At 36.6% G+C, this 26,028-nt stretch overlaps 3 protein-coding genes across 3 annotated transcripts; all 3 read left to right on the forward strand.

The window, feature by feature from the left end:
- The first annotated feature begins 1,959 nt into the window (after positions 1-1,959).
- Positions 1,960-5,181, forward strand: LOC137188514 (5-hydroxytryptamine receptor 3A-like). The gene is made up of 5 exons (XM_067598166.1): positions 1,960-2,123; positions 2,581-2,765; positions 3,244-3,454; positions 3,908-4,093; positions 4,329-5,181. The coding sequence occupies exons 1-5, from the start codon at positions 2,012-2,014 to the stop codon at positions 4,619-4,621; spliced, it is 987 nt and encodes a 328-aa protein (XP_067454267.1). The 5' UTR covers positions 1,960-2,011; the 3' UTR covers positions 4,622-5,181.
- A 576-nt stretch (positions 5,182-5,757) lies between these two features.
- On the forward strand, positions 5,758-14,430 carry LOC137188515 (5-hydroxytryptamine receptor 3A-like). Its single transcript, XM_067598167.1, has 9 exons — positions 5,758-5,812; positions 7,417-7,577; positions 7,696-7,740; positions 8,631-8,737; positions 9,071-9,240; positions 9,966-10,126; positions 11,881-12,091; positions 12,303-12,512; positions 13,776-14,430. The coding sequence occupies exons 1-9, from the start codon at positions 5,758-5,760 to the stop codon at positions 14,069-14,071; spliced, it is 1,416 nt and encodes a 471-aa protein (XP_067454268.1). The 3' UTR covers positions 14,072-14,430.
- A 1,851-nt stretch (positions 14,431-16,281) lies between these two features.
- Positions 16,282-23,591, forward strand: LOC137188439 (5-hydroxytryptamine receptor 3A-like; the record flags this gene model as incomplete). The annotated part of the gene is made up of 8 exons (XM_067598106.1): positions 16,282-16,542; positions 17,024-17,068; positions 17,481-17,590; positions 18,409-18,578; positions 18,831-18,991; positions 19,660-19,870; positions 21,222-21,506; positions 22,905-23,591. Coding segments are annotated over 8 exons (1,461 nt in total), but the record flags the coding sequence as incomplete, so codon positions are not given.
- Positions 23,592-26,028: the final 2,437 nt, after the last annotated feature.

Raw genomic sequence — 26,028 nt, forward strand, 5'->3', positions numbered from 1 at the left:
TTATTCTGTGCTCAGCAGGCATGAGCTACTGAAGAAACAGCTCTTACCTGACAACTGTAGAGACATGAAGATTTACCTCTTGATATCATGTCATCCAAGAATACCTCACTGAAGGTAAAGTATCTTCTCCTGGTGCACATTGTGTATGTTATGAAGGGTTATTTTTCTGAGGATGAATACACCATCAGTCATAAATCACCTCTGTAACTGATAACCTTTTCTTAAATAATGTATTCCTTATAATAAATGGTTTTACTCTGTTTTAATTCTAGTGGTTCCTGCCATCAATCATGCCTATACTGGTTGTGTTTCTCATTCTTATACCAGGTAAGCTTTTTGGTGAGAGAACTACCTGAGGTCTTACATAAGGTCTTACTTCAAAATTTCAATGATTATTGTGAACTAAAGCTGAGACGTTACCATATTTGAAATATTTGAATCCACTTTGTTGGTTGCAGTTCCACTAAAAATCACATCACAAGCCAAAACATGTTTATGACAATATCTATTGATCACACTTTTTTTTTTTTTTTCAGCTCCATGCAGTGCCATCATGGTGAACTGCTCTCAGCCAAACCAACCAGCTCTGCTGGAAGCCCTGAATCCAGTCTTTAACCTGAGCGCAATACGACCTGTCATGAACATGACAACCTACACCAATGTCAGCACGTTCTTTACCTTGTATGGAATACTGGGAGTGGTATGTTCAGCTCATTCAGCATTACACAATGTACCGAGTGTACCATTCATTATTTTTCATGAGTATGTGGCACTTCTCTCAGAATACAGTAATTTCTATACCACTCTGAAAAATTTTGTAACTGTTCAACAAAGGACTCCATTTTTCAAACATATGTGATGACATGATTATTGTGATAATATGTGGAGCAGAAAATAATATCTATCCTACTGCTAGTGGGAAGATAAAGGTGGAAAAAGTCATCAGATATGACAGCTTATATCATTTTGCCACTGTCTTGAAGCAAATGTAACTATACCTAAATTTAAAAACCGAGACTCCCTTGAAGACCCATGTTGTCTTAACAAAAACACTTTCGGGAACACTGACTTTGTTTTTCTGTTCTTGTCATTCAGAATGAAAAGGCTCAAAACTTGATGACTTACATTTGGCTAGAATTTGTAAGTACTGCAAATAGATAAGTACTGGATAATTGTGGAATAATTTCAGTTAATGGTGTGATTATTTCTTATGGAATACCCACTCTTTACACTAACATCACTTTTGTTGTTTTAGTGGTGGTGGAACGAGTTTACCATTTGGGACCCAGTCCAGTGCGGCACTGACAAGATTTCTCTCCCCAGAGACAAGTTTTGGGTGCCAGATATTGTAATTAATGAATTGTGAGTTCCATCATACCAGACTGTTAACATTTATCAAACCATACACTGGGTGTACATACAGCAGATTCCTCTTAACACACTGTTACAATATTATAGTAGCTATTATTCTAATAATTGTTACAGGATACAGCTAGATAACTTTAGATTTTTCTCAACAAATCCCATGAAAAGACAATGTCTTAGTATATTTGTCAATACTTTCCGATCTCCCTACCCTGTCTTTGGCGCTCAGCCCCAAACATACACATATGTGACAATAACAAATCTACACTCTGAAATCCTAAACAGCAGAGAAAGCTGGATTCTTCTTTAACATATTTTGTCTCTCTTGTCTAAGTATAAAGCATCACATGCAGCTGGGTTGGTTAACATGATGTGCTATTTGCAAGTACTGACTTGTAAGTGTAGCTGTAAATCATGAAAATGTGTGAACAAAAAAATGGCGCGTTGACTGGAAGAAGAGATGCCCAGTTTTAACGAGGGACTATTTCCTGTTTTCCACTGCTTCCAATTTGTAGCAGTGGATAAATTAAAGGTGCAATGTTTGTAGAAATTTCACTCATAACTCCTCTGCTTGTTCTTGTCTTGCAGTATAGAGAAGAACACAGCCCCCTATGTCCCATATCTGTATTTATTTAGCAATGGAAGAATGCACGATGCTCAACCAGTCAAAGTTGTCAGCTCCTGTAACCTTGATATCTACACCTTCCCCTTCGACATACAGAACTGCACTCTTACTTTCAACTCCTACATCCACTCAGGTAAGGCACTTCACAGGATGTCTCATTTCCTCTCTTCTAAGGAGCAGTAAGTAGCAATATGTAAGCAATAACGCATGATGAACTGAACTGAAGGTTTTTTCTTTGGACCCTAAAGAGCACATTAATGTGCTTATATCATGGCTACTTATCAAATGAAACAAATAACTTTGATCATTTTGTAGTGACGTAAACCAAATTTAAACAGTGATATTTATTGTAGATGTACCATGAAAAAAATCTGCTGTAATATAATCTGCTTTCAGTTTAAAGTTTCTGGAAATTGATTGACCCGTACAGGTTTTAAACCAAAAAAAAGAAGAAAAAAAGTCCACTATTAGGAACTTATGGTGTCAAGCCAGTGACAGACAGCAAATTATGAAAAAATATCCTGAAACTATGAATTATTATGTCTTTGTAATGAGAATATGTGCTTTTATTGACTTTAAGGGATAACATTTTACTCTCCTTTCATCAGCAAAGGATATAAAGATATTCCTAGGGAAGCCTGCTGATAAAATCACAGAAGTCTCAAAGATGATGATGACAACTATGGGGGAGTGGGAGCTGCTGGATATCACCGCCCACAAATACAGCACACACATTGAGAATGAGGATTCCTCCATTGATGAGCTTTCATTTCATGTATGTTCATTGTAATGTCTGAAAATTGCAAATTGCTTTTCAAGATCAGATTATGGGAGTATATATTTGGGCCAGTTGAAAGTAATTTGTATTTGCTGTTTTTAATTTATTATTGTGTCTGAAATGTTTGACTTACTTAACTCTAACATACTTAAAGATATCAGTCCAATTATGATATTAAAAAGCTCAGAACCAAAAATAATCACACACCTAGCTCAGATTTTCCTCTCTTCAGTTTTAGTCTTTTGTACCATTTTTAACTATGATTGAATATTTCTGTAACTTCAAAATAATGATGGATGTTTGTATATTCATCAGCTTGGAAAACATTACTGTACTATGAGAGCTTTACACATTTTTTTGGCATTTTCTTAACTCTTTGGCAACAGAGCATTATTTAAAAAAAGACAAATTTCAAATGTGTACCAAAAAGGTACCCGACAAAGTGTTTTCTGTTATTTTTTTCTGCCCTCTGCAGATCAGAGTCAGGCGCCGGGCAACCCTCTATGTGCTGAACCTGCTGATCCCCAGCTCCTTCCTCATCACGGTGGACCTCTTCAGCTTCCTGCTGCCTCCCCAGAGTGTGGATCGATCCTCCTTTAAGATGACCCTCATCCTGGGCTACACCGTCTTCCTGCTCATTATGAACGACATGCTGCCAATCACTGGAAACACTATACCTCTCATAAGTCAGTGTTAGACTCAGAAAATGTTCTCTGTAATGATATATTGAAACTACAGTACTGAATTTTAAGACAACGGTACAGTACAGTACAACTATTTCATACTGTCAAATTTGGCTAGAAGCACCTAAGTATAAGTTTAGAATACGACATAAAAACTGTGCAGGTTGTTCGGCGAAGTGTTAAAATTGGCATCAGTCTTAATTTGTATGCCCTAAATCCACAAACAGACAGTGTGGGCAAATAATTTTCAGATTTACATGTAATTTACATATCAGCCCAACACATAAGCATTACCACAAGAAGCAGCATAGGCAGCTTTTCACTCATTGCACATACATATATAAATAATGAATTGTATTTTTATTTGGTCATTTTTATTCTTGTCTGCACAAACTTGATTGTTATTATTTATTCTGGGTCTCAGTGAACACACTCTCTCCAATCTCTTTATGCCAGATGTGTTCCTGTCTCTGTGCCTGGCTCTGATGGTGGCCAGTCTACTGGAGACTATCGTCATCACCAACCTGCTGTGTGGCTCTGCTAATCTCTCTCCCGTCCCTCACTGGATCCAAGTGCTCGTTCTGCAGATTCTGGGCTGTCTTGTTTTCCTGCCTCGGAAGACTAAAGAACAAGGAGATGCAGGTATACAGCTGTTGGTAGTTATACTGTGATTAAATCCAGTATGTGTAAGAGATGTAGAAATATAAGATTACAGAAAAGGATTGTTTACTTACCACTTTTGAAGGTATTAAAAAGTCAGTTTAAAAAAGAAAGAAAGGAACTACATTGGATAAGTTATGTTGCATAGAATATAATTTGTAGCCTATTTTCTGGACTGAATTTTAAAAGTTCTACCTTTTTTCCCCTTAAAACACAGACATAAAACCCAGCACTGTGGTAGCACATTGTAAAGCTGATGAGGGTCCTCCAGAGGAGAGCGTGCCAGTGGTGGAGGACAAGGCCCTGTATGAGCTGAGGAGCCTGGGCAGGGACCTCCGGACCATCCGCCTACAGGTGGAGCAGCAGTTGAGCGGGAGCCAGAGCTCAGAGGAGTGGATTCAGGTGGGTTTCATCATAGACCGCTTGCTCTTCGGCCTCTACATCCTCTTCATATCAGTCAGCTTCATTACCATCATCATTATCTGGGTGAACTCATATAATGCATCATGATTTTACTTTTGAGTTTGTTTTTTCCCATAGTCTGGGATGTGTGAATTATTATTTGTTGTCAATAATTATTGAGCATAGAAGATTGATTTAAGTTTTGTTATTTGCAAGTAGACATCACAACTCACCAGTGGATTATATCCTCTTTTCACGACTCATTTTAATGTGTTACTGTGCTTCTTATTTCTCTGTTATTTAATTTAATTATTTTTGTTGTGTTTTAGGGTTTTAAGACTCTGAAAGTTTTTTTTACCTTTGAGAGAGAGAGGTTTTGGTATTTCTGCAAATTCTATGCTTGCATTGTCAATAAAAGTAATTATTTGCATGCTTCAACAAACAATTCAAACTACAGTAATCACTCTACCCTGGAGGTTTTCAGTAACGAGAACAACACTGCTCACGTGTCATGTGTTCCTCTATTCACTTTTTTCTGTAGTCTCAAAGCATATTAAGTCCAGACAGTACATGTGGTTCTCTGTATTATGAAGCATTAAGACACATGGAAAGAATGCCTTTAAACTCTGCATTTAATAATCAAATTAATATGTAATAATGTAGTCAAATTGTACCTACCATTGTAGAAAAATCTTCATTTTGAGAGAAATAAAATAAGCTGCTGTTGGTTTTATGGAAATATTCTCTTGTATGTGTCTTTTTTATTTATATCTGATTCCATTCAGTCAATATGAGTGTAGAGCAGAGTGAGATCTCTCACTCACATAACATATTTCACCACCATGTTTCAACCATGATACAGTACATTAATACTATCCAAGACGATTTCAGTCGCTTTTTCTTGACTCTTCTGTATTGTATTTGATGTAAATGTGAGTACTGATTCAAGCTTAAAATAAACAGACCTAACAGGTGAAACCAGCTCCTGAGATCTCATTTTAAAAAAGCAATATTATCAGTATTTTAATGACAAGTAAATAAGATGAACCTCATCTTTGTTTGATTAGTTTTATTTAAATTTTGCAAAACTGACATTTAGACAGATTATACATGCAGACATATGACTCAGAAAGAAATGGTGTGTTGTCTGCTTTTAGCCAATCAGAATCAAGTTCACCGTTCTTGCAGACTTGCTTTGAATCCAAGTGTATTATTGTGAAACTGTTTGAGCTGACACCAGCAAGATGACAAACGTAAAGACAGCCGGGCTCATCTTCATCTGTTTTGCGCTGCTTCACAGTAAGTTGGAAAACATTTGACAATCTACAAAATTAGCTTAATAAAAAGGGAAGATAATTTGTTAAGAGCTGGGAGACAGTAATGGTAATTAAAGAGGCTATTTGCATACTTATAGCTGAAATGATAATGCTTTATAAAACTTTACTTATTTGAAAGAAAATAGAAGCTTAAACTAAAAACCAAATAAACTGGAAAACAGTGACATGTTTGTGTCTTTTCTCACTTTATATTCTTACATCAATAAGCAAGAGAGAATCTACTATATAAAATATAAAAAATACATAATACAGAAGAATTAAGAGTTTTATGGCACGTTAAAGAATACTGTCATGTGATATTTATGAACTCTTTTTATGTAAAACCCTAAAACAAAAAGTACCAAAAAGCCTAAAAGCATGTGGAATGAATAAATAAACAGTCTCTTCACTACCCACATTATGTAACCCAGCAAATAAAGCTGCGAGACAGCAAACGGTAGGCTATGTTTACTTAGAAAATGGCTAATTAGAGTCTACAGCCATATAACTCACTACTTTAGACTTGCTTTTTTTTTTTTTTTGTTACTGTTTGTTTGCTTACTGTCTTTTTTAATTGTATGTGAAGGACTTTGTAACTTGTTTTGAACAGTGCTTTATAAAGATATAGTAATAATAATAATAATAATTATTATTATTATTATTATTATTATTATTATTATTATATCTTTATATAGCACTGTTCAAAACAAGTTACAAAGTGCTTCACATACAATTAAAAAAGACAGTAAGCAAACAAACAATAACAACATCATCATTATTATCATAACTATTATTATAATATGTAATGATGGTTATTAATGATGAATAAACCATCATTTATAATAATAATAATAATAATAATAATAATAATATGCTAATGTCTTTGTCAGGCCATAGGCTACTAAGGCACAGCGGTACTTTGAGCTAAAAACATCGACTAACATGTTCACAATGATAATACTAACATGTTGATGCTTAGCAGGTATAATATTTACCATGTTCACCGTCTGAGTTCAGCGTTGGCGTGCCAATATTCACCATTAAGCACTTAACACAAAGTACAGCTAAGCCTGATGGGCATCCAGTATGTCATTAGTTTGCAGTTATTTAGTCATAAACCAAAATATTGGACAAATTAATCCTGAGAGGAAGAAGAGTGTTTGTACCATTTTTGGCAATTCAGTGGTTGTTGACACATTTTACTCATGGCTTAAAGTAGTTGAGCTGTAAACTGTAATTTAAAATCTAACTCACAAAGTTGACACAATGTTGGACTTTCATGTCACATAGAAGACGCACAACACAGAAAGTGAATAAAACAAAGAGGTGGTGTGCAGATCAAACTACATATTTTTAGAGTACAACAAAATAGCTCAGATTTTATTGTCATTTTGCTCATTGAATTTACACTAAGTTAATAATTAAATCACAAAGAACACATGAAAATGGATCAATGTCTGTACTATGTAGCTGTTATGAAGCATTTTGTTGAAGAGTTCATAGTTATTCCATTCTGTAAATCATATAAAGATATTTATTTGAGCTGTCTCATGAATTTAGGTTTCTAATGTCTCTTTTTGATCTCAGGTTTTGTAGCAGCATTGAACTGCACCAGTCCGAGCCCTGAAGCCTTGCTTAATGCACTTGAGAAGGATTTATTTCCCAAAAAACTGGTGCGCCCAGTACAACACTTTTCAGATACAGTTAACATAACCATCAGTATCACTGTGGTGGGAATTTTAGGAGTGGTGAGTCCATGAATTACACAATCATCCATCCATGCCTGCACATAAACAATGCATAACCTTTTATATGAGTGAGTTTTATTCATCATCAATAACCATCATAAATATGTCTCATCTATAGCATGAAAAAGCCCAAACCCTGAAAACATTCATATGGCAAGTCCTGGTAAGTTTTCAGAGCACAGACAGAACATGAATTCATTCAGAAATTTGTCTAATCTCCTGTTAAACAAATTTGACGAGTTTCATTCTGAAAATGACAAAATCAAAATGTGGCTGAATCAAACGGAGAGAATTTCTCTTTATCCCACATGCCAGAATTTTACCAGTCTAAACTAAAAATTGCTTGTTATTATATATTGTATTGTATGTTAGGTAGGTAGCATTTTGTTTTTGAAATGAAACTCCTCATATTTTTCTCTATTAAAGGATAAGGCTGTCAACAATCTATGGCATTAAAGGACCAAAACTAACAATGCATTAGTCCATCTTAGAGTAACTTTCCAACTTCCCTACCATCTGTGGCACTCAAGTCCATTGGATACTACTGAAGATGTACATCTTTAAAAACGGGATGGAAATACATAGTGTTTTTTATTTAAAGGGACAAAATTTTACTAAAACAGATGACCCTAGATAAGAAAATATTACTCAAACAGGAGTACATAATACATTTCTTTTAGACTATTTTCAGTCGCAGATCTAGAGCATTAGTGAGTATTTACAACATCATGTGAGACAAGTATCTGCATTCATTGTAATGAAGCAACATGTCACTTACAGTACAACTGTGTGGCTAATTGATGTGCTTTTAATAATGTTTGAGCTATAATAAAGGTCTATGGCACAGAGGAATAAGCTATTTCTGGCTTTGACAACACAGAAATACTTGTTAGGGTCCATATATTGTTGGTTTTGGTCTTTTTATGGGATTTGTCAAAATAAGACAAATGTAGAATATCAACACCCTTTAAATGAAAGTATATAGTGACACAGTTAAAATGGCTGGCATTTTCTAAGCTGTGCATCACATTTGTATTCTTCTGTCTATTGGAGGAGTGGGATATAGAGGGACTGAGCTGGGATGAGAAGGAATGTGGAACTAAAAGAGTCTCTGTCCCTCGGGAAAATCTTTGGATCCCAGACATCCACATCTCGGAGTTGTAAGTTTAAAAGATGTTGAGTCTGTAAACTTTTTCAAACTTCATTAGAAAACAAAAGGAACTGATAAACCTTAAAGTATCTGGTAGCACTTTTGTACAGTTTTAAAGCTGCTGTTTTGGCCATGGACATGTTTTTTTTTTCTTTTATGCTTCTTTTGATTAAATTGCCACAATCATACAAATATTGTAAACATTAAAGACAAAAACTGTGCCTGGTTTTAAATATACGGATGTTTAATTAATTATTAGTTAGAGAGTCAGTTATTAGATATAGTATTTAAGAGAATGTATGTGCAATTAAAATGTTTTTAATTCAATTCTGTTCTATTGCAGCATGGACGAGGACAAATCTCCCCAAACTCCCTATGTCTACTTATACAACACAGGTCGTGTTTTTGATGATAAGCCAGTCAGAGTGATCAGTTCGTGCCAATTAGGAATCTACACTTTCCCCTTCGATATCCAAAACTGCTCTCTGACCTTTGAACCCTATCTACACTTTGGTAAGCCTGCCTAGAAAACAACAACAAAAATAAATCTTCAAGTTCATCACACATTCAGTTTCATTATAATTATCACAGGTTTGTACTTACAGTACACTGGAAATAAATTGTCACTGGAGTGTGATTTTTTTTTTTTTTTTTTTTTTTTTTGCAGTAATTATGCATTTTTTTAAAAATGAAAACTGAAGGGTCACATAAAATTTCAGTAGGATTAAATAAATTCATTTAAATATCATCAGCCTTGAACTTCCATGAATTCAAGTAGACTTTATTGCCATTTGCACAGGCACATGGTATATGCACGTTAGAACTCTTGTTCGGTTCACTCAGTCAGGTTGACAAACAGAAACAAATTTACAATAATTAAATATACGTTAAATTACAATTAATAAATAACAAGAGTAGTGAGGTCTGAGAGATATTAAATTATCTACAACAATTATTTACAGCACTTCTAATTAAGTACTGGAGCAGCAGTTGCAAGGAGGTATTGAGAAAGAACAGATATTGCACCACAGTGTAGGAGCAGTGTGTGTGTGTGTGTGTGTGTGTGTGTGTGTGTGTGTGTGTGTGTGTGTGTGTGTGTGTGCTAGGTGCTAGGAAAACACCAAAGAACCCACCTTTCACATTGACAACTTAGCTCTACACGTTTGCAGAAGACAACTAGCAAAACTTCACAGAGTAGGCATCTAATATGAATAAAATTGTGTAAAATCTTATTCCAGCTGCTGATGTAAGAATGATTCAAGGCAGCACAGCTGCAGACATCCTGGAGGAGTCCAGAGAAGTGCTCCAGACCAATGGAGAGTGGGAACTTGCAGACATCAAAGTAGCTCCATCTACTCTGGTGTTAAAAGAGGCAAGCTACTCTGAGATCAAATACTTCGTAAGCATTTTTAACTATTTAACTTCAGATTCTGTATTCAAACAATGAATGCTGGAGTTTTATTTTTTTAACATTACTTTCAAATCAATTGTGATACCTTAAAGAAACTATACATGTCATTATTATCTTATTAATTTTTCTGATTAAGTTTTATTTGTAGAAAAATAAGACTATCCGAGTGAAAACTTTGCAGTCTACTGTATGTGTTGCTTTCAAACCAGTCATCCTAGTGTGCCCAGTTCAGAGCAGGTAGCAGTCTACTACAGTGTCCTTTTGGATACCTCCAAGTCTGTTTGCAAAGTCTGAAATTAGCAAATTATTTATTTTTACAAAAGAATATTGCAACTACTAAATTATGATGAAATTTTCAAGGCTAAAGACAACAGTAACAAATATGATGATTAATAAGAGGAGTCATACAGCAATAAGAAGATAGCACATGTCAAAACCAAGTAATTAAAAGAACCAAAATAAAACAGCCTCTTTAGCAAAAATTGCAATATAATTTGTGAAGTTTTATGTGCTCTTTTTGCGGGAATTGGGAAAAATTGCAAGCAAATGAAAATGATGCAATTTAAAAAAAAAAAAAACTACTACCAATGAAGAGTAATAAGTAATCACTTCCTTCGAAAAAAAGTATAGTGCATATCACAGAAACAACTGTATTTCAATACCTATTTCTTATTTATTTCCTGAACTTAAGAATCATGGGCTCAAAGTTATATAAAAAGGAAATACTGTACTTGAGTTCCATTTATAGGCCTTTATTAAATAAACTTTCACCTCAACATAAGCACTGAATAATATCAATCAATAATGCCATTAAAATGAATCAATTAACATAAAAATATAGTTTTCCAGTCCGTCTTTGCTGTCTGAACAACGCATCAACTTGTATTCTTCAGACTAAATGAATGCAAACCAAAGGAAATGTGCATGTTAAATGAAAAACTAAGTGCAATCTCATGTATACAATTCATGTATGAAACTACAGTTCAGTGTCCTCTGAGTCATATTCCATTTCCTCTCTCTGTGGAGTCGTTGGTTGTGGTATGAGAAAACCAAGGCCCGGAGGTTTTGGTTTGTAGTTGCTTCTGCCCCTTGCTGAATGTGCGTTGTGCACAGCGATGATGTAAATTAATCCCAACATGAAATGTGACAATTGGTTGAAATGACAAGTGGTCTGTTGATTTGACCATTTCATGCGGAAAAGTTGCGGTAATTTAGCGAAACTGCAAGCTCTCACAAAAATTGCAGAGACTTCTTGAGTTTGCATTAATTATTGCGATCGCAAAATCATTATTTCCTGGAGAGACTGATTAGCAGCTCTATGACACTACACTAAGGCACAGCAGTACTCTAAGCAGTAGAAATGTTTGTTTGTACCAAATCTCACAGGAATCTAATAGTTGTGGAGATTTTAAAAATGTCAACCTTCTAGTGCCTCTGGGAGAAAAGTCAGGGGATCATCAAAGTCATTAGGATACATTGTCTGGGAACCATGAATGTCTGTACAAAATTTTATGCTAATCCATCAAGTAGAGGTGAAAAATTTAATCGGCTTGTGAAGCTAGAGCTAAGAAGTTAATGTTGTTTTTTGTCATAGTGAAATAATGTAAATAGTGAACAAAAGGGGACCCTTGGGGAACGCCAATAGTTTGAGAGCCCAACAACAAAGCATACAGACATAAGGAAGGAGGTTTTATTAGCATGTGGCTGCCAATATTTTTCTTTGTTTTGTGTCTTGTCCCAAGGTCATTTTAAGACGTAGGCCAACCCTGTATGTGGTGAACCTCCTGATCCCCAGCGCCTTCCTCATCACATTGGACATTTTCAGTTTCCTGCTGCCTCCCCATAGTGTGGACAGATGCTCCTTCAAGATGACCCTCATCCTGGGCTACACAGTCTTCCTGCTCATCATGAATGACCTGCTACCTGTCACTGGGTATACAACACCTCTTTTGAGTGAGTGACACCTTTGATATTAGTATATTTAATATTAGCCAAACTATAGCACTTAAAATGGAGGCCATGCTGTATCTTCTATATTTAGGTGAAGTGTTCCTTTTTGACCAAATGCCAGTGTTGCCTAATTAATACCTTGTCCTATACAATTTAAATGTCATTCTGTTGGGTCCCACCCTTGACAAATACAGTTTAACTTTCTTTTCTGCAGACGTTGTATTCTCTGTGAGTTTCGCTCTGATGGTGGCCAGCCTGTTGGAGACCATATTTATCACTAATATCCAGTTTAGCTCCAGCCAGTACAGTGCCGTGCCTCACTGGGTCAGCATCCTTGTGCTGCGCTATCTAGCTGTAGTCGTTTTTCTCCCCCCGAAAAAGAAGAGTAACCGTGTCACTGTCTCCCTTCACCCACCAGCTAGAGGTACAATAATATTGTTGTTTATCTTATTTTATTTGTGTGACTGCTACTGCTACTATATCTCAGTTATCATTTTGTATACAACTTGTTTTTTTTAGTGAGATTAACGATGTAAGAAATGAGAAATGTTTGTTTAAGTTAATTTTTGACCTTGGGAACAGTAGTTTGAAAAAATAATCTTAACTCAAGGTCCACTTAGCAGCTTATTCCTGAGCTTCTGACCACATGGTCTGCAGCAGTGAAATTCCTGGAAAGAACTACGTAATTTAGCACTAAATGGTGCATATGGGAATTAGAGATAAAGCTCCGAGGCAGTTGTGTTTAATTGTTTCAGATTTGTTTGTTTCCAGAGGAATTTCCTTCAAACAGTGGGTCCATTCAAACCAATGTACACATTTATTCATTATTCATTTATAGAAATCTAATTCTCCATATTTGTTGAACCATTGAACTTGCAATCAATCATTTGGAAATGTAACAAGAACATGTAGGTACAACACCGTCTCCATTTTATATTTATTCTATATTTATACAGTCAAATCACATTGACCCATCCAGGAACCTGTCTATGAATTAACGGTTACAAACCGTGAATAAACAGTGAAAAGTGAAACTTATTCTTCTTATATTTGATAGGACCAAATGTTTAGTTAAAGAAACTAATTTATACAAATTACTTATTGAATTAGTTCATGTTTTATCAAATAAAAAATAGATAAATAAAAACATTCTTAAAATTGTATTAATTATGTAAAGTATATTTTCCATCATTTAATAACTTGTTAATTCATCATGTAAAAGCAAAAATTAAATAAATAGAAAAGATCAGACCTTGTATCTCAGGATCTTCCCTGGCAGATGGAGTTTACTGAATTGTCATGGAAATAGTTCAGTTGTCATCATGTGATGTGAATATGGGATCTCAGTAAGGGATGTATAACCACTTTGGTCACTAGATGACAACTAAACAAACTCAATCAACTGAAGAAGACCATACGTATTTGAAAGCTCTAGAAAAAAAACTACTGGATATTTGGGATTATTATTACTTTTTTCTTCTTTTTTATCATTTCTTCTTTTTTCTGCTGAGGATATTTTTGTTTTTTGTTTTTTTACATTTTATGACACGATGTCATTTTAATTTTTTTTATAAATCACTCCTTGTGCAAACATTTTGATTATCAGAATTAGTATTAGTACCAAGCTTTTTTTTTTTCACCTCATGTATCACCACATCATTCTAATCTTGCTTTTTCATATACCCAGCAATGAATACCAGCATCATCTCAGCAAATGATCTTCAGAGCATCTCTGGTTATACACCTTCATTAAAACCCCCTCTGGAGCCAGCCCTGCATGAACTGATGAAGCTGAGCAATGATCTCAGGGCCATCCGCCTCCAGATGGAAAACCACTTCAATGGAACCAAAATCTCACAGGAGTGGTGCATGATCGGTATAGTCATAGACCGCCTGCTGTTTGGCATGTACATTGTTTTCATCTTGGTCAGCTTTATTACCATCGCATGTATCTGGATGTTGAGTAACTCATACGTAAAGTAGATTGACTTGGCTGGAGAGTAAAATCACACAGTTATGTTGATCACTAGCAAAGGTTTGAATGAGCAAATAGTTAATGAAATTAGTGATGACATGTAGTTTTTCTTGGTGGTCTTAGTAGTTCTGGTAGAAAATTAACCCATTAATTTCCCCTGACCCTGACTAATTCCACCCAAACGTTGAGACTCGGAGAAAAACATAACTTACGTTACTTTATATTTTGTTTTGTGTGAATCCTCGTTTCCCCAAATCTCTGCAATGGAGCTGGTGAGTGCAAAGTTAGCATGACACATAAAGCTACAATGGCCATATTTAGGTTGAAATAAACCAGAATTTACCTTTAATACTTATTAATATCAAAACTTTCAGGCAATGCTTTGTCTCTGCCTTCATGATCATCAAAGACCAGAGGGAACTTTGTACCAAAAATACTAACTTTGAAAGTCACCCACATGATTTAACTATTTCAGACAGCTGAAGACTTACAGTATATTAACTTCAGATTAGATATGAAATATTGGATTTGGATTTTTTTTGAAGAGAACGAGGATTGTGTATTATTTACATCACTTACATTGGAAGTGCATTAGGAAGGGATCCCTTAATGGCCCTTTATACACAAGGAATGATTGTAGCAAGCAAAACCTGTTTAACTGTTAATGTGCACCTGAATATTGTAAGACAGACTTGGATGATTGTGAACCTTTCCTTTAACTGATATTTATTGTTTTCAGCACTCTGAGGTCAATGTATTTTACCTTATTTTAAGTTTCAGTATGATTCCTAGGAGGGATTGTGAAATGCTTAATATAGACTCTATATTTTGATGTGTCATGTGCGCACAGATTGTAACTCCCATAGGTGGAGGTGTTGAAAAATAAAATGGGTGAGTGGTTACTGAAGGTGTTAAACAACAACTCTTGTTTCCTGTGTGTGTTTTTAATCTAGGTCTGTCTGAAGATACTACAATTTTGTGTGTGTATGTTTTGTATTACTTTTCATTTATATGATGATATATATGAGGCTTGAATGTCTTCTAAAGAATAGAGAGATCCATCAAAGTGGATTTTTTAGGGTTCTCATCACCTCTTTAATGAGGTCCTTGCAGGTAAAATGTTACTTTTAGGTTTAAAATAATTGATAAAGTAATACAAGTGTAAATGAGTCTGTTCACTTATCTGCAATTTCAGATGCAAGTTTGAAAAAACACCTATGTAGACTTGAGGCTACATCCATAACCTTAGTAGATGATGGGGCACAAAAAACACATTTGTCATCTGTCTGTTTGTGTGTTCATGCTTATTAATGGTAAATACAGTAGAAGTGATCAAGTATGTGTGTGTATTTATAGGGATTCACCTCATATTTGGGGACAAAAAAGCAAACCACTAAATTTTAGGTTTAAGACTTACAGTTAAGGTCAGATTTGGTTAAGGGTTGGGGTAAGAGATGTTGTGGTTGTGGTTGAGGTTCAAGTAAATCTCCAGAGACTTAATATGAGCCAATGCGAAAACAAGTGTGTGTGCATGTACTCTGGCAGTAGGAGCTATCTTTGCTTTACATATGATTAGATCGGTGGTCATGAAGGACTAATATTTTGGTCCGGCAGACACATCCAGCATGTGTTCGTCACAGCAGAGGAACAACCTCATCTCAGGTTTACTCTTAATGTCAGGTAATGAGGACTGACTTGTATTCATTTGTTTTCTTTATGTATGCTTCAGATTTTCTCGACTCAGGTATTTTGTAGCTCTGCTACTGAAAACTTTCTCTTCCTTCTCATGTGAGTAATAAGCAGTACTGTCACTATATGTCACTTTAATGGTTTATCCTGGCAGTTTCAGGTTTACCCTTATGGTGTGATGATATAATTGTCATCTTTTCTGTTTTGCCTATGCAACTTTGAATTGACTTCTGTTTTTGCATGTGATATTGTATCTCTAGGTACATTTATCTGTCCAACACATCTTTCTTGAAGTGCTGAATTCAAAATTAATCTTCTAATTAGAGTAATGAGTCATAATATATTATTTTTCTAAGGAACATGTTCAAATAATTAGATGTAACAGGATGTCCTTATGACCTGTCAACCATCACAATGCATTTACCTTATGCTACATAATAAATGTTTAATTTTCAATTAATGTCCAAATGATCAATAATAATTAATATGTTTATTAACCTTTAAACCTCCCCTTCTCTCTCTACTCTCCCTATTTAGTAAAGGCATAAAAAGTCTCTGCCAAAAAAAAAAAATTAAAAAAAACATTTTTTTGAAGACGCTTCACTCACCCACTCCTTTTTTGTCAGTGTCTCTATGTTACAGTAAACTGTCCTGTAAAGAAGGCCACGGTGGTCCAACCCATGAGTCCATGCAGGCTGTGTTTGATCTTAAGTCCTTCAGGCCAGCTGTGAACCTCAGTAATCCCACCATAGCCAACATCTCCTTCACGCTGTATGCTGTCCTGGGGGTGGTGAGTTAGCCAATTCACAATTTATTTATTTATAGGCAAGAGAAGAGAGAGTTCCCACACTGTCCTTTTACTAAAGATATAACGTTTTAGGTAAAACATTGAGCATGTTTTGCAAGTAAAAGGACAGTGTGCAGGAATTCTCTCTTCTCTTGCCGATGGACATTTCCTCCTATGCACCTGCCTACAAGAAACTGAAGGTGTACATGAGCCTTTACAGTTACAATTTATTTATCCAAAAAAAAAAAATACCAGGATTACCTAAATGCAGCTGCAGTGCAGAGGACCTCCACTAGGAAGTAATTTAGAAGCAAACAGGCTTACAACAACAAGGTTTAAATATGCATCACTGACAATTTGTATTGATAATTATTTTTCTGTATCATTATAAAAACATACTGTAGCTTGACTTGACTCTGACATGGTTTAACAGGTAACAATCGGCTTCACATGAGGTTTACCCATGTTGTTTACTGTATTTCAGAATGAGAAGACCCAGATACTCACTACTTTCCTGTGGCTGAGACTGGTAAGTGGCATTGAAAGGCATAATCATGTAATAATGCTTAGGATAAACTGTAATGCAAAACTTGTTTTTGAAAAAGACTTTGGATAAAAACCCTCTCACACACCTATCCTTTCAACCTCCTGGAAGCAGTTGTTAATGGGAGTATGGAAAGGTTTTTTGTGACTTTTGACATTTTTCAAACTCTCTTTCTGGACTTACCACTTTCTAACATTATAAGAGCCGGTATTTACTACATTAACAGAGAACATCTGCTGTTTTGAATTTATAAATGTCAGTCCAATATGGTAGTGTAAAGTGTACTGAAGATAAATAATTTAAAATATTTGTTTACAGTGAGCATGGTTACAGCTTTGCAAATATTTTAAGATGATCAAAATGTGACAGTGAATTATTCCTGATTAATTTGTTGCAGTACTGGAACCATGAGTTCCTGGTTTGGGACCCTGATGAGTGTGACGGCATCACCAGGATTTCTCTCCCTGTGAAGGAACTCTGGTCTCCAGACATCATCATCTATGAGTTGTAAGTTCTCCAGTTATATTTTCCTTTTTTTATGGTTCCTTGAGGGTCACATACACAGAAACAAAACAGCTTGTTTTACTCAGCTGTAAAGACACACCGCTGTTAACTCTAGGTCTATGAGGTCTAGCCTACTATTGGTTAATGTTGATGCCCTGACAGACAATCTAGAAGCACAAATATAAAAACTGCTGTGTCCTGATCCTGTGAAGCATTTACATCAAACATATTCATCAGTCCCAGAAGCTACACTGGTTGCGCAAAATTGTCATCTCTGGGGATTTGCATTGCTCATTCTCAAGGGAAACCACAGCCAACAGTGTATTTTTTCCCTGAGCACAAAGAGGTCTGCTACTGGTTGCAGTAATTCCAATGAGTTTCAGAGTTTCAATGGGCTGGGGTCATCCTCTGGACATTATGTCAGTGTTGAAGAAAAGAAGCATGCCGAGCCCTCAGAGAGTTACAGTAATGTTTTTTTCAGATCTGGGATGGAGATGCACAGAATTTGAATCACATTCCAAAATGGCTTACAGTATTTACCATATCCAGAACTAGAAAGTCAGGGGAAGTAGTTGATCTTAGTGAGTGCAAAACTGCTTTGGGTTACATCTATCAGCTTTTTTAATGTCAAATCATTTTCTCCGTAAAACAATGTCAGAAAACCCAGCATGCAAAGCTGAAAGAGCAAAAAAAGTATGAATTTTCCACATGATTTTACCTCATATTTTAATTTCCCCATAGGACTCATTCTCAGCTCATTGTGTTTTTCTGTGATTGTGTTTCTGCTTCTTTTACTGCATCTTCACACCTGCACCCTCCAGTGTGGATGATGATGTCTCCCAAGCATGTCCTTTCGTCTACATCAACCACACAGGTCACATTCGTTGGGACAGGATGCTCCGGCTTGTTTCAGCCTGCAACCTGGAGATCTTCAGTTTTCCTTTTGATGTGCAGAATTGTACATTTACTTTTGGCTCCTACATGCATACCAGTAAGAACAGACTTCTTCACATTCACAAAATCATACAGTCATAAACTCATCTAGTCATAGGCTACTGAACCTAAAGTTGGCTCAATAGTGGCAAAGGGTCAAAAAATGGGAACTTCTACAGAAAATCTTTATGTAATAAGTCAGACTCACTCAGCCTTTAGCTAACTAGGCTATATATTTAGGTTAGCTTAGATTGTACTGTAAATCTAGTCAGCTAGCTTTCCTCTCTCATTGTGTGCCTCTCCTTCACAGTAAGGGATGTGAGGGTGAGCCCAGCCCTGACCTTTAAAGAGATGTCTGGAAACTCAAAGCGTTACTTGGAGGCCAGTGGAGAGTGGGAACTTGTGGACATACTGGGAGAAACCTCCATCCTCCAGTTTGGGATCGATGAGTGGGACATCATCACTTTCTGGGTTAGGAATGCAGGGTGTTGCTTTTCACGCTCTGTAAACACGCCCCACTACCTCCAACCGAAGTGAACGCTAGATTACTGGGAACACTGAGTGGTGCACACTTGGACCAGCGTCAGCTACTTTAGCTAATTTGTGCTAAGAGGGCAGGTATCACAATCAAGTAACATTAAACTTACAGAAACATTGCAACAATAGTCCAACTCAGTGCAAGTCCCGGAGTCGGGGAGAGCAGCATGTGAGTGAACATTGATCACAGCTATCAATCAATGCCCACACAGCAGACATCAAAGCTATTGTAAGTCTTCAAATCTTATTAACGGAGCAATAATTTCCAAAATGACCACCAGCACACTTATTAGAGGGCCTGAATTTGGCAATTGTGACCATAATGACTTGTTGAAAAAATGATTGACTAAGCATTTGTAGAGAGAAGTTGACGCTTTTTGAATGGGAGTCAATTAGAGCCAGCATCTAGCGACCTTCGGTGGCATTGCACTTTAAGGTACTTCTGCATTTGCTTTAACCTCAAGCTGTGGTAGTTGCCACTTGGTTTGATACTTTAGGTTAAGGGGGTGTTTTTAATACATAGGCTACTGTTGTCAACCCATAAATAAGTCTTCACTTCATAAAGATGCATCTAAACTGGACATCCCTTCCTCGTTTACTAGGTGGTCATAAAGCGCCGTCCAGTGCTCTACGTGGTCAACCTGCTGATCCCCAGCTCTTTCCTCATGCTCATCGACATCCTGTCGTTCTACCTGCCCCCCCACAGTGTGGACCGCGCCTCCTTCAAAATGACCCTCATCCTGGGCTACACTGTCTTCCTGCTCATCATGAACGACCTGCTGCCCAGTACAGCAAATGGCACGCCCATCATAGGTCAGAGGTGGTAATGTGTAGAGGTGACATAACCCAGGCATGAGCACAGCCTGGATTAAGGGTTATACCATCACTAACATCATTATAATCCACAATGTGAATCAGTTTCCTTAAAAGTTCACTACACAATATTTTCATATTAACAATGGATCAAATGACAATGTGTTATTTGAAAGGGGTCACTCGTATTGACAACCCCACAGAGAATTGTGACCTAACTGTGCAGTTTCCCTCAGATATATGGAGCATTTTTGCACCTTTATTTGCATTTAGCAGCGACTGAATATCAGACTCGTGTTCATCAGATTGCAAGACACACAAATCCAGATGAAACCTAATGTCTGCTGGATGTGTAAAAAAGCACCTGTTCCAATAACTTCACATGTTTCTAGTAACTTCAGAACGTGATGATTGTGGTGTTTTTATAGTTTGTTCCACTGCCCCCAAATGGCCAAATCAATTAATGCAGCTTTTTTTTTTTCCCCCTTTGCTTTAGTGAAATTGATTTTCAAAAACACTGTCCAGCTTTCTGAAATTGCAACAGACAATAGACACAGAGATAATTACTGAAAGTAATCAATATGGTCAGATTACAAATCTGGCTGAGATTTTTCAGAGTTTTTCCAACATTCATTGTTCAATAACTCAGTTTTTACATCCCAAAATTCTCATGCCCCAAGCAACTACATGTGCCACATAGATGTTTAAGTGTGGGTTTCAGGATAAAAGGGACTGATATGAATTAATTGTATGAAATATATAATATAATGCAAACCTGTTTATTTATGCATAAAACATACATTTTAGAAATCTCCTGTAATGGCTATTAAACTCAAAAGCAACGCCCACATGAGGTATTTCACTTTAGTTTTTCTTCACTAGATTCTATACCTGTCATCTCTGTATGGGTTCTGATGCCACACTGCTGCTTAAAGTCATCCCAACATGTAAAAGCAGCACCCAAATCTACCCATATTATTGCACCGCTTTTCACTATATTAACATGTTTTGCTTTGGGGCAATAGCAGTATAACACATTTTTAGGGACTGCTGAAGACAGGCAGTGAAGCCAGTTTTGCAGAGCTAGAAAAAAAAACAGCCTGGCTAGTTACAACTTCTAGTGATGAGGCTATACCATAGTGTGTTTTTGTCAAAAACACAGTACAATCTTGAAAAAAAAATTTGTAAGCCAGAAATCTGATTACTTTGCAAAAGAAATCAATGGATCTGGACCATATCTGGACCATATACTATGGTCGCTTTCTGCTTTGGGAGACAACTGAAAATGAAAAATCTTAAAATATTGTGCACATGGTCTCTTAAATGTGTATCATTCAATCTTTCAATTCAGGTATCTATTTCTCCGTGTGTCTGGCCCTCATGGTAATCAGTCTACTGGAGACCGTCATCATTACTAATGTTCTCCACCACAACTCCATGAAATTCCAAGAGGTTCCGCACTGGGTGAGGGTGGTTGTCCTCAAGCACATAGCCAACCTCATCTGTTACCGCTGGCAGGAGGACATCCAGCCTCCTTCTATACCTCAAAAGGATAAACCTGAAAGCTTGAACGGTTCAGGCCTGTCCATCCAACCAGTCAGCCAGACACCTGACCAGCATCCAAACAGCAATGCTGGTAATTGAACTTGACTATGACTTTGTCAATACTTTTGCCAACCATAGCTGCTCAGTGCTGATCTTGAAAATACTAGAGGCATTGGAGATTTTAATAGAGTTCATCTATTTAAAAAATCTGCTGATGGGAAACGTCTGTAGCCCCATCCAAGAGCAATCAGCTATGTAAACAGGATGTAGCATCACACACTGTAACAGAACTTCCAACTTCAACTGCTAATTAGTAAATGTAGGTATGACTTTGTGTTATTTATATATACACAAATATAGAGATATGGTTAATGTTAGCCACCTAGTAGTATTCATACAGTTTAGCCTGAAAGGGAAGTATGATAGCACTGACCTAATTTATGTTATCTGGTCATTTTGTCATTGGTGTAATGTTTTGTAATTTGAGGTATATTGTGTTGTTTTTGTGAAATGTAATCTAAAATCTCCCCATTTTACATCATTAACAGGTGTTCAGTATAGTTACAAACAAATCTTTAACACTGAATCTTCAAACTGACCTGACTATACTGAATAGCCATTGTCACCGACTGAATCAGCAGCTTTTAGTAGTGGTGTTGCCCTCACTGGTGACTGAGAGCAGCAATGTTAGCTCAGCCGTGATGCACAGTACGTTGTTAAAAGCTTATTAAGAGGCAGCAAAGCCATATAACCATATTTATTACTGTTCGAAATAGGTGTCTTCTGAGCTATTAAAAGCAGTACATGTATAGACCTAATTTTGTACATATCTGAACTTAACAGCAACTGGCAACAGACTGTATGAACAAAATATATGATATACATATATATATATATACAGCGCATATACAGCGGTATGAACTGTTTGTTTTCTTTTGTTTATTATCCTTTCATAAATACCTTTGTGTCTGTGGCAATTGTCAGACAAATACAGCAACGACAAAAGATATTTCTGTTAAAGACAGACATCAAACAGTGCAGATCATGCTGAGCTAACCGTTGTTATTTGGTCATTTAGTCTAACGTTATTGGAATAACATTTTATAATTTGAGGTATACTGTGTTTCTGTGAAATGTGTTTCTTATAACCTCTTTTCCTCTTCAATCTAAATGGGTCAGATATTAGCAAGCTAATGTTAGCTTTGCCAGTTGGTTCATTCAGCTAGTTTACACAACATATCCACCTGTCAGTTGGTAGGTGTAAATATTTGATGACAACTAGTCTTTACGTAAGAACTAGTTTGTGTGGAGCAACTGGTTTTAGTTTAGTGATGCGTAAATCTCCATTCAGGCCTACGTCATAACTAGACTAAGTTTGAACTTAGGCTACGGACTGGTACAGCCACCTTATGTTCCTGATATGCATACTTTTAACCTACTCTACTGTACTATTTAACTGTGATCCCTCATGTCGCCACTCCTCTGCCAGGTACAGCAACTCTGCCCGAACTGCAACAGATCTGCCTGTACCTGAGCGATCTTCGTGCCCATCTCACCTCACTGCAGAAGGAGAGCGAGCTGCAGGACCAGTGGTGTCACGTTGGATACGTCCTCGACTTCCTGCTCTTCCGCATCTATCTGCTGCTGATCTCCTGCTACGCTCTGGTCATCATCTCCATGTGGTGCATCTGGATCAGTCAGTCCTAACTGAAGAGGGGAACAATACGAACCAGGGCTGCAATAAATTCAGTGAAGGGTGCCTACACTAAATTTGTATAAGTAGAAAGCAAAACAAGGCCTCTGCCAATGGTTATCAGTTATCACTTCTGTAATGTTTGTTTAAAGTTTGTTTTCTGGGTTTGATTTTTCAGAAAAAAATAACATGTACATACAGTACTACCCTTTTTGAAGTCATGGAGGATGGACCAAAAAGTAAATGCAGTATGGGGGTTTTGGAACAATGACTGTATAATCATTATCATCATCATCATCATCATCATCATCATCATCATCATCAAGAATATTTACAGTTCCCATACCTTATTTGCTGCTTTTGATGTGCCACCAAACACCCCAACTCACTTAACCCCTGACCCCCTCCTCCTGTCAGAAATTATGATTTGTTTGTTTGTTTTTTCAGCAAAAAAACAAAAAATATTAGTCACCCTAAATTTCTCTGTCAATGCTGTCAGTCTTTTTACAGTCTGCCTACCAGCTTTTTAAAAAATGTTTCCAGTTGCTTAGAAATGTATGTGCAGTTCATCTGGCTTTTGACCACATCATACCACCTGATAAGGTGTTAAATGGCATTTGTCTGAACACTGATTCAGGTGAAACATAGTTTCGGATGCTGCTAGATTTTAGTGCAACTTTTGATAGTGTTTACCATAAAATATACAATAAAAGAGAGAGCAGCAGGTAAGATTATCTGGTGCAGTTGTCAGTTGGTCGAAGTCATATCTCAAATGTTATGTTTTTGCCATTAGCGATCATAAATCTGAGTGGAGTCCCTCAGGGCTCTATTCTTGGGCCTCTATCAGTAAACCTGTGTGCTCCCTGTAGACCAAATCATCAAGACAGTAAGATTGTTTTAATACAGTTGTAGTTTGATAATCAGAATAAATTGCTATTTCATTCCCATTCTATTATTGACCGACCTAAAGCTCATTTGAGTTGAGCTAAGCCTGCAGTGAACTGTAATGTGCTGTGGTGTCACACTCACACAGGCAACAATAACCTAACAAGATTTAAGTGGCAGCGGCTTTGAGAGCTAAGTGATTAAGTACTAAGTAATAGACAGATGTATCACAGCATATGTGGCATTCTGTCTTCAGTAAATCTTTTTGATTGCATCAATTATTTGTTAAACACAGTATAGTTTTGTGATAACACCCTCTGAGGTGTCCTGATACAGGAAAGTAATAGTTGGTGGATGAAATTCTAATTTTAGGTCTCAGAAGTCTTCAACTCTGCATTCTCATTTGAGGACACACCTTTGTGCATTATCACTTATTGAACCAGAAAACTGTAAGCACATGTTTTCAATATCTCATTAAACACTTGAAGGATCAGACACTTTCTTTCTTCTAAAATCTGGAAACTCCAGATTCAAAACTCTGATGCAAGGATTTTAACTGGGACAAGGAATCATGATCATGAATCATGATCACATTTCGCCAATCCTGGCTTCCCTACACTAGCTACCTGTTGCTCTTCGAATTGATTCAAAAGTTTTGAATACTTACAAAGTCCAGAGAGGCCTCACCACAAGTTATATATCAGATCTCTTACTGCCGTGTGTCCCTTAGTGCTCCCTGAGAGCCTTGGATGCGTCTTTTCTTGTTGTTCCAAGGTCCAGACTTGGACACAAAGGTGATAGAGCCTTTGCAGTTAGGGCTCCTAGATTTTTAATCTCTTTATGTTTTGAAAAATGCCATATAAATAAAGTTGTTTATTATTATTATTATTATTATTATTATTGTTGTTATTGTTATTATTATTATTATTATTATTATTATTATTATTATTATTATTATCTCAATGTTGTTCTATTAAACCTTGCTCAATATATGTTAATTGTGATGCATGGCTAACAATGCCAGCTAGTGCTGATTCAGAATTAGATCAGTTACAAATATTTTATTAATTAATGATGCAAATTAAATCCTATCTCCTCAGAGAACAACCAACAAGAACAAATATCCGACTGAATTTTGGAGTGAGAACAAGAGTCTTGGACTCTAAACTCTCCTCTGCAAATTCTATGCATGCTGTACCATAATTTGCAGTCTATAAGCGGTGAAAGACATAGCGCAGGGGAAAACTTCTATACTAAATGCTATTGAACGGCATGTTTCTGTACCAATGTAAAGAGGAGCATGATTCAGCAATATCTGCTTTATCGGTCAAATTAGTGGACCTTATGTTTTTCAGTTACTGGAGTCTTGACCTTGACTTTTTCTGTGATCCCTGGGGACTGTATGAAAATGTAATCTGAGGGAGAGACAGTCCCATTTGTATCACCATTAATAAAGAGGCAAATCATAAAAATGTAAGGTTGTAGAATTACATCACATTGTGTTGTGGCCTGATACGTTATCTATGAAATCACAAATCAAAACTGATTACATGATGAGTCACAATACATTTAATGGGAAGACTACCCTGCCTTCAGCAAAAAAGAAAAAGAAACAACCCCCCACCTCTAATCATTTATGTAGTACCCTAGGAGGCATATTAACAGAACAATCAGCCACATGTAAACTATTGTGTTTGTTTGGGCCTTAACTGTCACAAATACAAGTGAAGTTGTTGATACAACCCCCACCTGAGGATGAAGCTAAAGATCCACACATTAGGCAAACAAAGGCATTAGATGGATGGATCTCTGTGAGCAACTGGGGATACCCTAAAGGCTTAAGTCTTGCAACAGTTTGAACTGTATTCCAGGGTCAATATTAGCCTATCAAGGAGGTCATTAATTTTATCCAACAGCCAACAAATTCATGTTGCTCCAGCAGAACATCTCAGCGCGATCTGGTGGAGCAGACTGTTGATTTCTTTCTTTACAACCTGAGGCACTTATCATATTGAAGGCTTAACTGAGACTGAAA

The sequence above is a fragment of the Thunnus thynnus genome, chromosome 8 (assembly GCF_963924715.1).
Source record: "Thunnus thynnus chromosome 8, fThuThy2.1, whole genome shotgun sequence".
NCBI classification, from domain to species: Eukaryota; Metazoa; Chordata; class Actinopteri; order Scombriformes; family Scombridae; genus Thunnus; species Thunnus thynnus.